The sequence below is a fragment of the Asparagus officinalis genome, chromosome 5, assembly GCF_001876935.1.
Source record: "Asparagus officinalis chromosome 5, Aspof.V1, whole genome shotgun sequence".
In the NCBI taxonomy this organism is placed as follows: domain Eukaryota; kingdom Viridiplantae; phylum Streptophyta; class Magnoliopsida; order Asparagales; family Asparagaceae; genus Asparagus; species Asparagus officinalis.
In genome coordinates, this window is record NC_033798.1 from 24,294,310 (window position 1) to 24,308,715 (window position 14,406).

At 33.4% G+C, this 14,406-nt stretch overlaps 1 protein-coding gene across 1 annotated transcript in view; it reads right to left on the bottom strand.

The window, feature by feature from the left end:
* Window positions 1–14,406, bottom strand: part of LOC109841624 (nuclear pore complex protein NUP160) — an 80,034-nt gene that overhangs the window by 40,076 nt on the left and 25,552 nt on the right. The window contains 4 exon segments of the mRNA XM_020410577.1: window positions 4,490–4,638; window positions 13,100–13,160; window positions 13,362–13,626; window positions 13,743–13,875. Of these exon segments, the coding sequence (XP_020266166.1) occupies window positions 4,490–4,638; window positions 13,100–13,160; window positions 13,362–13,626; window positions 13,743–13,875 (608 nt within the window).

Here is a 14,406-nt window from a genome sequence, read left to right on the forward strand (position 1 = left end):
GCCGACTCCACCGACCGTCGCCGTCGATTCCACCACCACCGACCAATATTCAGGTTAGTTTTTTTTTTCAGTTTCTCTTTTCTTGTTTTCTTCTTTTTCCTTTTTGAAAATAATTTGTTTTTTGAGTACATATTTGGTTTATAGTGTTGTTTTTAATCATTATCTATTTTTGCACTGACTATATGTGGTCCTCTCTTTTTTTTATTGCAAAGATGATGATGCGTGGATATTTTTTTTTTGATTAAAAACTTACAATAATTGACATCTGTTTATGGCAAATATTCTCAATAACTGACAACTTACAATAACTGACATTTGTTTATGGCGTGGATAATTTTTTTCAACTTTTTTATGCAAAATTGTCACTTAGTTGTTAATCACTAACTGTTAATTACATAATTATTTATTGAGAATTTGATTGATCTTTCATCCTTGCTTGTTGCTACTTAACTCTCAAGTATAAGCTGTAAAAAAGAAAAACAAAGTTAGTGAATAACAACAACTTAGTAATTAGTATAATTAGAAAAAAGAGCTTAAAATAGTAATTAGCATGCTAACTAATAAATTATGAACATGTAAATATTTAATTGTAAATCACTTAATTATTACTTAAAAACATATTTCATGTTTTAAATGAAAATACATATTTCTTGTATCTTATTTGTTACTTTAAAATTTTAGTTAGTATAATTTGATGATTTAAGTTGATATTCTCATAATTTTCGGTGTAGGTGACTACTAAACTTGAGTATGTCTTCATCGACATCGGCAAGTGCAAATAGAGGTAGAAGACAAGATCCTACTTGGAAGTACACTTCTCTAGTATTCTCTAGTTGAGGAAGGGAATTCCAACAAGCACAAGTGCATTTATTGTAATAAGATCACCAATGGTGGCATATCAAGGCAAAAAGAGCATCTTATTGGAACGACGAGGCGACGTAAAAATGTTTCCCTTTGCGATAAAGTTCCTTCGAATGTGATTGATAAGCTTAAGGATTATGACAAAAGACAAGCAATTGTTAGAAGACAACAAGCTGTGAAAAATTACATGTCGGATCTTGAAGATGATGACATGCTTGAAATAGATGAAGTTGACGAGGTTGAAGTTGAACAAGCACAAGCAGCTAGGAACAGGAGAAAGGGTGTATTGACTTCAACTTCTACATCATCTTCCTTATCTACAAGAGGAAGGAGAAGTGTGGGGTCTTCAACAAAGAGGAAGGGGCCTATGGATTCATTTCTCTCATTTGACCCGGCACAAGAGGTAGCCAAAGATGATAGAAGGCGAAAATTAAGGCAAAAAAGCATTGAAGAAGGCATCAACAAAGATGCAGTTGCTAAAGTGCATCAAGATATTGCCCGTTGATGGTATCAAGCAGGAATTCCTTTTAATGCCGCACGACTAAGGTCCTTTAAAATTATGTTGAAGTCAGTGGGGGCTTTTGGGCATAACTTGTCACCTCCAACATTTCACCAATTACAAGAGTCATTGCTTAAGGAAAAGAAGTACACTCAAGATCTCATGCAACCTCATAAGGAGGTTTGGGCCAAAAAAGGATGCTCCTTTATGTCGGATGGTTGGACTGACCGGAAGGAAAGGATTTTGATAAATTTTATTGTGAACTCTCCTCACGGAACGGTATTTCTTTCCTCTATTGACACTTCCGATGAGATCAAAAATGGTGCGAGGATGTTTGAGATCTTAAATGAGGAGATTAAGAAGATAAGGTCGGAGAATGTTGTGCAAATTGTAACGGACAATCATGCTAGTCTCAAATTAGCCAGTAAGAAATTTTTTTATTTGATTTAATTTGTTTGATATTGATTGATGTGCTTTCTGATTTCTTTAAAATTGAATAATTGAATCCTAATGAAATGCTTGTTTGTTGGTTCTAGGTACATACTTGATGGATGAATATCCTTATATGATTTAGACACTGTGTGCTGCTCATTGTCTCAATCTCATACTTAAGGATATCGGAAAACTATCATTCGTGAAGATGACTTTTGAGTCGTGCTATGGAGTTGAAGGGTTTTATTTATTCACATGGTTGGGTTTTGAGGTTGTTGAGAGATCAAATCAACGCTCGAGAGCTTCTTAGACCGGCAGCAACGCGGTTTGCCACTTCATTTTTGACTTTATCAAGCATCCATATGTAGAAAAATAATCTAAGGAAGATGTTTTACTCCGAAAAATGGGTGGAAAGCAAGTGGGCAAGAGATCCAAAGGGCAAAGCGGCGGAGAGGATAGTTAAGACGACTAACTTTTGGAATGATGTTGTTCATGTTCTCAAGCTCACGGGTCCTCTTGTTCGTGTTCTGAAGCTTGTTGATAACAAGAGGAAGTCGGCCATGGGGTTTATTTATGAGGCTATGGATAGAGCCAAAAAGGCTATTACAAAAGCCTTTGGTGATTATGCAAGTAAATACTTAAGAGGTATTTGAGATGATTGATAAGAGATGGAATATTCAGTTACATCATCCTTTGCATGCTGTAGGGATTTACTTTAATCCAATATTTTTCTATGCTCACCCCAACATTCAAGCTGATAAGGAGATCATGAAAGGCCTCTGGGAGGTCATTCAAAAGCTTGTGCCCCAAAGGATCAAGATAAAATTTCTCAAGAGTTGACTTTATACAAAAAAGCACAAGATCTATTTGGCATGCCTATAGCTATTAGAATCCGAGAAAAGAAATCCGCAGGTAAAATATATCAATTCGTTATGTACACATACCTTTTAGTTAAATAAATTAATAAATTATCATATACTCGTATTGATTACTTTGTGTATCTTGACAGTTGATTGGTGGGATTCTTACGGTGCAGCAACTCCGGTTCTCAAAAACTTGCTATAAGGATCCTTAGTCTCACTTATAGCTCCTCTGGGTGTGAAAGGAACTAGAGTACTTTTGAACAAGTATGTTTAATTTCATTTAATTGAATAAACATATGCTGAAAGAATTAAGGATTTCGAGTACTAATTTGATTATTTGATTTTATATGAGTTGCAGATACACCAAAAAGAGGAATAGGTTGGATCACAATAGGTTGCAGGATCTAGTATATTGCAAATATAATCAAGCTTTGAAGGAAAGATTTGACAGCAGGGATATTGTTGATTCAATCAAGTTTATTGACATAGATGAAAACAACGAGTGGTTGTTAGGTCAATTTGGAGAGGGCGACAATGCGAAAAATGACTTGGTGGATGAGGAGGATGACCTTAGGGTGTTGTAGGCGAAGCAACGGGAGTTAAAAGAAAATTTTGAACCAACTTTAAGGTCTACTGCTAGGGTTCGAGGATCTTCAACTGGTACTGCTTCGTCGTCTAGGAGCGAGCCGGACTCGGAGGATGAAGAACATTTTAATGAAGAAGAGGAGGAAACTAAGGATGAGAAAATTCCACTTCAGTTGGATGACGATGATCATGAGGATGACTAGACATTGTTATTTTGCTACTTGCTTATTTTGTTTCGTAGACTTTTGCTCAGGTTGGATATTATCTTGCATTGTGATTTGTGAAAACTTATGAACTTCTCTATGTTATGCATGCTAATTAAGACTCTTTCGTGATTTAGCAGGTGAAATTATATTTCTTAGTTTTTTTATGAGATAACTTATAAACATGTTGTTTATGTTGGAAAATATTAGTTTGAGTTATGTGCCTCAATTCAGAGAGGTGTGCGCCTCGTTGTGCACCTTGCGCATGGTGCACGTAAGGGACCTTTGCGCCCTGCATTGCGCCTTACGCCTCTTGTATAGTCTCGCCAGCCTCCCTCATGTATGTATTGGTTTGCGACATGAGTTTATTTACAACATAAGTTCCAATGACATGTAAAATGTTCTTCGGTTTCTCTCAAAGTTGGCTTTGCTGATGTGAGGGAGTACAAAGAATAATAAGTTAATGGATTGCTTAGATTCATTACAATGTTTGGGCATACTGGGGCTTGAATGCATGATACTGCCACAAGTCTAGATTCATTGTGCCACTACATTACAAATTTACAACTGTTGGACCATATACGTAAGGCTTGATTGTATGAGTGATTGGAAAGTACTGTTATAAATAACCTTGCATGTAGATATTCATCTGTACCTTCAAAGAAATAAAAAATTTGAAATAGTTCATGTTACCAAGGTTTATACTGAATGTTAACAAGATTACAACACTGCATTTAATTTGTATAGAAACTGTCTTTACTACTATGATATACTTAAAGTTATGTACTACAACAAGGTACAAGCTATACTACTGTGAACATTTGCTAAATGGACTCCACATTTTTCCAGGTCTTTCAAACTTTCAAGCTCGTAGTATTCTCCTAAAGACCAAGCTTGTAACTTTGAATTCAGTAGGTATCAGAAATAATATATGTTCCTTTATTAAATTAGGTTTTGGCTGCAACAAAAGAGATACTCTTGATTCCAGGACGTAGTGAGCAATATTAAACAACGTAAAGAGGAATGAAAAGAATCAAAAACTTTACCAGTCACCAAAGTGTTGTAGCTGAAAATTTTTGCATTACTACAAAGATCCCATATACGTAAGCTCCCATCAGAGTGAACAACAAATAGCAATTTTGTTTGAAACATTTCAGATATCACCATATCTTGCACAGGTCCTACAGGCTTTCCTCTGAATCACAAGATATCACAATATTCAAAGAACACTTTTAGAAAACTGATTTACAAAAAAAAAATCACAAGATATCACAATATTCAAAGAACACTTTTAGAAAACTGATTTACAAAAAAAAAACTTATACAGATCAAGGTTTTAAATATCAGTTATCAGGGATTTATTGAACAATCAAAATCCATATCGGATACCGGATATAGGGAATAAGTAGTATTTATCATAATGACATTACCGGATGGTGATATACATAATATAATATTCTAAAATACAATCTAATCATGCTTAATGAAATATAGGCATACTAAAATGAAAATAATTATGTTTAGGGTCACTAACCAATGGTAGAAACTCGGGTCTGGTCGAGTCAGGTTTAAAGTGCATTGAATATGTGCCCATTGCCCGAAATCAAAACTCAAACCAAATGACGATAATTCCGATTTTCGGGTCGACAATATCGGTCAATAACTCACTTCATAGCCGTATTATCGGCGATAAACATCCAAAAATGATAACCGATTTAGAATTGAACCTATCATTGTGGAAGGCCCGCAAAACCGATAAATCGTCGATAATATTGGTTTATCGGTCAATATTTAAAACACTGCTATAGATCACCAGTTATTTGACAAGATGAGAAGTCATGATCATGGAATAATTAGAATTTCACAGAAACAGGTGTCTTCCCCTCTACCCCCAAAAAAATAATGATAAGTAAATAACAAAGAAAAATCAAGGTACGTATCCGTAGAACGGAATATTTCAAGCTACCATATGACATTTCTTACTTATCTTGTTAATATACGATGTGCATTAGCTCCTTCTTCCAAGCTAACTAAGATATTTTCCCATCATGTATACAGTCTAAAAAGATTGGCATATCCAAAAAGTTTGGAATAATGACTTTATGAGAGGTAAATCACATACTGAACTTGTTGTATGAACATCAAATGAAAAAAGAGAATTGGTCAAATCGTAGTATAAGCAATAACGCAAAACTAAGAAATCTATAGGTGTAACCTACGATACTCAGACACGGCGGTTTGACCGTCGTACCGGCGTTGATACGACCCGACACCGATCCGGGTACGAAATACTAGTCGGATACGGTGGTCGGCAGTCGGATACGGCGAGGTATGTGACTCGAAAAACCAAAAAAATAGAGAAAGAAAAGATAAAATTACATACCAAGAAAAGATGAAATTACATACCAAATTTGCTCGAAACCATCAAAAAACATCGAATTGGCAGATCAATTGCACAGACGAACAGACATTAAATATATTTTGAGATCTAGGGTTTGAATAGTAAACCCTAGATCTGGAAATTGAAGGTGAACCTTCGAAATTGTTTGTAGTGATGATGGAGCTTTTGCATGTGAGGTCGAGACGAGTGCAATGGCTTAATTTCGCTGTCACCGTTGATAATCTTACTGAAAAATTTACCAGCGACGTTAGAGGAGAGAGAGTCAGTGAGGAAATGGAATAACTCATTAAATCGTGTATTAGGTTGCTTTCCCCTTTTCTTTTTCCTTTTTTCCCCTAATATGAGGTGGGAAGGGGAGGGGTGAATCCGTGATTCTGTGAATGTGATAAAATGTTAAGTAATAATCACGTGGGTGTGCACTGTGCTCAACAACTGAAATTTTTATTTATTTTATTTATTTATTTATTTATTTATTGGCAACCAAAACACAACTGGAGCAATTAATTAATGCCTTCATAACAGTTTTTTTAGAGGAAAATAGGAAATGCTTTCATAACAGTTTTTTAACACGAAATATTATTTCACTTTTGCTTGCGGGTAATGAAGAGTTAAAGATGGAAATTGAAAAGTTACAAAACCTTTCACATGTTGAATTGTTGATTAAACTTTTTTTTTAATTTAGGCTTAAGTTGTTACAAACGTATAATTTTGGAAATTCTTGGTTTTACAATAAATATTTGAAGCAATTAAAAGTGTACAGTATACGGGATAGAGGAATGAAATTTAATTAGTTGTACTTCATTAAATAAATTAAACTATTATTTTTTATATTAATATTCTTATTTTACTTGATTACCCAATAACATTTTATATACATAATACATACACCTAAAAATAAATTAGTTGTACCATCACTTCATATAGTTCGAACGGTAATTTTACTTGTGAAACCCATCCAAAAATTAAAACTTACAATTAGAAAATTTTATACTATGAATTATTTCTTTTTGTTAAAAATTGAGTGAGTTTTATTTACAGAATAAGAATTTTACTAAAATCACTAAAAAAATATCATATATTTCTAAGAGTTAATTATAAGTTTTTAACCACGGAGTATTTCATTTGTTCATTATCACCTTTTAAAATTTATTTTTTGTTTTCTAGACTTTGAATGCGGTCCCTTAAAAATAGCTCATTTTTCCTATAAAAAAAATTGCTCATTTTGAGAAGTTGTTAACCACACATTTAAGAAAATTTAAAGAAAATGAGAATCTATATGAAATTAAGAAAATTGTACACCGGAGGATGAGAATATGTCATTAGACGTTATATTATTAATAAACATAAACTTCATAATCAACTTCACTCATTTAAGTTATATGACCACTTTACTAGTCTACTAAATGCTATTTGAATAATATAAGCGAACTTATGGTCAAATTATTGAGAACGTGAAAATAGATTAGATATCAATTAATTAAGAAAGTGAAAAAGATCATAACAATGGATCAAATTATAGTGTCAAACAATACTATATGATTTAAAACATTTAAATCCAAATAATAAATGTCATCTGAGTAATAGAAACGAGTTTATGTAAATGGCATTGACTAATTTTTACATATAAGAATTTATCAATAAACTTCATCTAAATAATCAATGTGGTAGTTTTAGTAAATGCGATTAGAATGACGGTCCATGATCCACGATTTAAATATATATGCCTATATGTTAAATTAGATCATAATAATACAACCAAAAACTTGTAATCTATGCATTAAGTAGAACAACTGACCAATAAACTTTATATATTGTTCATATTATTAACTTATTAATCAATGTGATAAATGCAATTAGGATAACTATCAGTGATTTAAGAGATTAAGATCTATATGTTGAGTTTGATTATAATAATAAGGACAAAAACTTATGATCGATGTATTATGTAGCAGTAGAACAACTGGTCAATAAACTTCATGTATGTTCATATTAACTAACTATGATGACTTTAAACATTGTGATCAATATGTTGAGTTAGATAACAATCATATGCAATTAGAATTACTATTGATGATCGATAATTTTGAACAATATGATCTACATGCGATTAGAATGACTATCGACCATCAATGGTTTAAATCATCTTAACCCGTAAAAAAATAAGTATTATCCACGATTTAAAAAAAAGATAAATATTATAAGTGTTTTTTAGATAAGATAAGATAACATAAATATCACTTACTAAATAATATATGTTAATTTTTGACAAAAATAAAAGATAAATAGATAATGCTAGAATTATGTGAAAAAGGGAAAAAAGGAAAAAAAAAGAACTTCATCACACTAAGTCACTAACCACGTGCCACCATATATGCATAATGAAACATTGAAACCTGCCATCTAGCATTCTAGCGAACAAACTATCAAAAAAATTAAAGAAGGAAAAAAAGGAAAGAAAGAGAAGAATGGCATGCTCCTTTTGGGAATCACAAATTACCATTAAACTTTCAAGAAAACTGAAGTGCAGCGGGCAAAATTGAAGGCTCTTCCCCTCTCTGACTCTTCCATTTCCCTTAATTTCTTCTATAATATACGACCCTCACCAGAAAAACAAAACCAAAAATGTTCTGCAAATCTCAAATTGCAAAACTTCTGAGAGAATTGAGAGATAAACAACTGAAAATCAAAAAACGAATTTTATAGAGAGGAGGCTACCAAATCTGCAATTCTGATCAGGTATCCAACAAATACTTTAATTTTCAGACATTAATCTTGAATCATGCTCTCTTATTTTCTTTTGTATGTGATTGTAAAGATTTTTTTTCCTGTAAAGCTTTGTAGAGGTTTATTTACTTTAATTTCAGAAATTATTCCTTGAATCATGCTTTCTTATTTTCTTTTGTATGTGACTGTAAAGATATTTTTTTACTGTAAAGCTCTGTGGAAGTTTATTTACTTTAATTTTCAGAATTTATTCCTTGAATCATGCTCTCTGAAATTATGTTTATATACTTTTTTCGTAATTGATTCTAGGCTCAATGCCGCACCCAACTAAGAACAAAGGATTTGATGATGCAACATTGTAGAGTCATGTTGAGGTTCTATCCACACCCACTAGTGGAGGCACTGTTATCGAGGCGCAAGACGCAATGCGGAGCACAAAGGTCCCTTACGTGCACCATGCGCAAGGCACACAATGAGGCGCGCGCCTCACTAATTGAGGCGCACAACTCAAACTAATATTTACCAACATCATAAGACAGAAACATATAAGCAACATATTAGTTACCTATATCCAAAATTATGAGAATATCAACTTAAATCATCAAATTATGCTAATTGAATTTTTAAAGTAACAAAAAAGATACAAGAAACATGTATTTAAATCATCAAATTAAGTGATTAACAATTATGAGCATATGTTTATAAATTATCACATAAAAAGACTAAGAAATATAATTAACAAACATGATTGTTCATAATTTTCTAATTAGTATTCTTAATTGATATTTACTACTTAGCATGAAAAGATAAAGAATGAATGTAACAATTACATATTTACATGTTGATAATTTGCTATTTAGCATGCTAATTAGAGAAGGAAGTTACAATTAGCAAATAAGTATACTAAATTACTAATTATTGTTTCCTTTTTTATAGGTTAAGCATGAAAAGATGAATATAGATTAGCAACTAGTAAGAAAGAGTATATTACATGATATAAATATGTAATTATGTAAATTATTTTAAAAAAATAGAAGAAATAGTATGTTACATAACACAGATGCGCTACATATGTAAATTATTTTAAAAAAATAGAAGAAAGAGTATGTTACATAACGCAGGTGTGAGGCGCGCGCCTCGCTACGTGCAGCGCCCCGCCTCGCGTGCGGGGCGCATTTCCCCCAGGCCGAAGCGCCCCGCGCCCGGGGCGCGCGCCTCGATAATCTTGAGTGGAGGTGCTAATAGGGTGTGGAGATGCAATATTGCAATAAAACAATAACTTCTTCCTATTCCAAGGTTAAAGGGCATTTGTTGAAAATTCCCAACCAAGGTGTTCAAGCTTGCAAGGGAATAACAGAGGACATATATCGTGAGATTAAGAAAGAAAATGATGAAGCTGAACAGAAGAAAATGAGTTTGTCTCTGAGTGCAAAACAAAAGCAGGATTATATTTCTCTTCCTGAAGGTTCTAATTTAGTTCAACCAAAGAAAAAAAAAGGGCCACTGGAGATGTCCTTCAATGTGTTAGAAAGAGAAGCTAACAAAGAATGTGCCATGATTTTCTATACAGGTATGTTATCCTATAATTTTGCAAAAAATCCATACTTTAGAAAATATTCTCAAAGGTTAGCCAATGGAAAGGTTAGCCAATGGAAATCTTCATGGGTATGTTCGTCCCACTTTTGAAAGACTTTGAACAACTTTACTAGTCCAAATAAGAGCACACGTTGACAAGTTACTACAACCGATCAGAGATAATTGGATCAAAAAAGGTGCATCAATATGTTCAGATGGCTGGCAAGATCATCAATCAAAGCCTTTGGTGAACATCATGATAGCTTCCGTTGCCGGTCTGATGTTCCAAAAAGCAATTGATGCTACTGAGATGCCTAGTAAAGATGCTGAATATTTGGCAGGTGTGTTTACTGAAGTAATAGAAGACATTGGTGAAAGTAAATTTGTGCAGGTCATAACTGATAATACATCTAATTATAAAGCTACTGGAGCAATAATTGAAAAAAAAATCCTAACATTTTTTGGACACCTTGTGTTGTTCATTGTTTGAATTTGTTCTCAAATCCATATGTGAACCTAATGAGAGAGCTTCTAACTATAAGGAATATCAGTGATATCACAGTTGGTGCATCAAGTGAATGAAATCAACTATTTCATCCTAAATCATGGTCTGTCAACTACTATTTTTGAGCGTTATGCAGATGTGAAACTCTTAAAAGTAACTGAAACTAGATTTGGTTCAAAATTTGTGATGGCCACAAGGATACAAAGGTTGAAAGATGTGCTTGAAAAAACTTTGATGGACCCCGATTGGAAGAATTTTAAGGTAAATAAGAGGAATCCCATTGAACTTAAAGCTAGAGAGGTGAAAGATTTGTTGATTAGTGATGCATGGTGAGATCAAGTCGATCATCTACTCAAGTTTACAGAGCCAATGATGAATTTTTTGAGGGCCGCTGACATGGACTCTTCGGTGTTGCACTTAGTGTATGATACGTGGGATACTATGATAGAAGAAGTCAAGAAAATTATTTTTGAGCATGAAGGTGTCGACTTAGTGTCAGGTCAGTCAAATATTTTTGATGAAATTCAACTTGTCATCGAATCAATATGGAACAAGAGCAACACACCACTACATTGTATAGCACATTCATTAGTTCCTAGGTACTACACTGAAGAATGGCTTCAAGGAGGGGGAAACAACATTCGAAGAGTTGCTCCAAATGAAGATGAAGAGGTCTCAACAACAAACAGAAACAAGTGTCTACAAAGGCTTTTCCCCAATTCAGATGATGCTCGAAGAGTCTTTTTAGAATATAGTACATTCTCTGGCAGTTTAGGGAACTTCAGCGAGCCTCACGTCATGGCAGCCAAGGCATATGAAGACCCTTTGTGTCATGGTGGGCTAACTATGGATCCAAAACTCCATTGTTGCAAAGCCTAGCTTTTAAACTTCTTTCACAATCTACTTCTTCTTGTCGTGAGAGGAACTGGAGCACATTTGGATCTATTCAAACTGTGAAAAGAAATAGGCTGGCATTTAAAAGGTTGGAAGATCTTGTTTATATTCACAACTTAAGATTGCTTTCTCGGAAGCAAAAAGAGTACACTGATGGTCCATCCAAACATTGGGATATTGGTAAGATTTTGTTATTTGCTTTTTATAAGTTATAATTAGTGTATTATTAATTTTAACCTTGAAACTATTGTTGTTTGCCTTTTTTGTTTAGGGGGAGACACATGGATGGTGATAGCATATTGGAAGTTGTTGAGCTTTCCATAAATGAACATGAGATCGAAGCCATTTCTTTTGACTTATGAGGTTAAGTTGTTGGCTGATGCTTGAGACGATTTGATGTTGTGGAAGTGTTTTTTTACTTTTTATGCACTTGATTTCCATTGGACCTTTGATATTTTGGTTTTCCATTGAAACTTTAATTGTTGATTAACTTTCTAATTTTAATGCACTTGATGCAATTGTTTTGGAGAAATTTTTTTAAGGAATTTTAATATTTTTTTATTGTCATATCCTCGTACCCGTGTTGAAATTTAGGACGGTGTCACCGTATCCAAAATTTTCAGAAATCTCATATCAAACACTCGGATCCGCACTCGTACGGATACTCGTACCCGAGTCCGGGTAACATAGGGCGTAACTTAAAGTATGTGTCACATAATTGTAGCTTAAAGATATACTACTTACAAGAATTTTAAATTCATTCAAATCCATTCTTCGATTAGAATGAAATTGCAAAGTTCCAATTCCATTAAAAATGGACTTAGAGTTCATTGTGTTTCTATAAAAAATGAAAACAAATATTATCATAATGAGCTAAATCCAACTATAGAAATTTATCATATAGGCTATAGCCTTAATGCATATTGCATATGTGATAACCTCTCATATTCCACTTACATTCCACCCACATACGAATCTAAAATCAAGGATTTCAACCAAAGAACAAAATAGAAAATGTGACTTCCACATTTCTTAATGTTAAAGTCCACTCATAACACTTACTTTAGGAGTTGGAAGAAAATATAAATCAACCCCTTCCCATTAATCATAATACATATTTTAGTATGTAAGTACCTTACAATAACCTATTCACTTGATTCAGCAATTATATAAATTAACTAGATATATCTGCTGCTTTAGAAATGTTTTGCTGTAAGCACGTAGATGTGGATTTTGTGAATTAAAACAGTTCTTAAACATGCATGACCTGCTTATGACAGATGTGATTTCAACAATGACTTAACATCATCCAATAATCAGAGATTTATTAAATTTGTCTAACATAAAAGCCAAAATACTGATGATCATGGAGAATATCACAAAGTTCGCAATACCAATTTTCCTCAGTGCTGACTCCCTAGACAAGTACCAGAAAGAATAAAAAATTAAATATTTCATAATCAAGATAGTTGAAACCACGCCCCATTTCAAATGCAATCATTAAATAGCAAATAAAATGACCATCCATTTGTTACATGTATTATAAAGAGAAAATACCTTGACATGAGGTTCCACAGGCGACTTATCCCTAAATCATCCCGTATCTCACTCATGAAACCTGTGCATCCAAAGAAGAAAATTATATCTCCTATGATGATCTAAAAAATAATATCAGACAAAAAAGTGACATCAAATAAGCAAAAGTTAGGCATAAGTTGTCAGCAGTAGCCTTTCCCCGTAAAAAGACGAATTGGGCCCCGCAGGGGGCTCTATGAAGTCCAAGCAAAAAATCATACGAACAACAAAGCCTTAATAAAACCTGGAGCTTTTGGATCAAGTTTTCCCAGTTGGTAACAACTAATTGAGCCATCCATACGCCCAGTTAGTAGACACCCTGATGTTGCTGCTGCAGATGTTATCTTTGCAATTTGAGCGGGAGTTTGCACGGTAACTTCTATAACATCATTTGTAGGGAAGTTTGAACCAGAAATATAAAGAAATGGTCTTTGCAAATGAAGAAGATAAGCAACTCCTGAGACAGTTAATGCATATAGGCAATATGTCTCCCCTGCTTGGCTCTGAAACTGCATAAACATATAAAAATTTACACGCTTAACGGCAAAATTTTAGAAAAAAATCTTTTAAGGATACTAGGAGAGTAAGGCTGAATTTGAAAATCAGGAAAAGATACAAAACTCACCTCATTTAAGCATAAAAATGCAAATGGACTAAGTTCATCCTGGAACACAATATGTAGCCCTTTCTCAGGCATTTCTCTACAAGCAAAGACTTCAAAAATCTCAAGAACATTCCGGAGGTTTTTGTGAATTCTCCTGGATAAATTGATGCCAGCAATAAATATAAGAATGTAATAAGAAAATAAAAAATAAAAAATATCAACCAGAAAATAGCTTATTAGAAATATTGAACAAACTGATCTCTGATGGTAACATGATCAAATGGTGCTTGTAAGACCAACCATTTTAATATAATATCATCATCTGGGCAACAACCTTTGTCTGATTTAAAACAGATAACAAAAGTAAGGTCGTTTGAGGTACATAATAAGCATATCGATTTTAAGCAATCAAGAGAAACAAATAAATGGCAGCATAAACCTTTTCCTAAGATTGATTGAATAAAAAAGCTGAGTTCAAAAACAAGAAGGTTTCATTTTTTGTTGTGATATATTTTATTGTCAATTAATAGCAGTCAAAGAGTTGTAAACTGGATGTTTGATAGTGTGCATGATATAAAAGGAAAAAAATGAAAAGCGAAGGTTGAGAAAATCGCACACAAAAAGAATTGAATAAAATAAATAATTGGGTCGATAGCACAAATAAGGGATAAGAGAACATAAATGG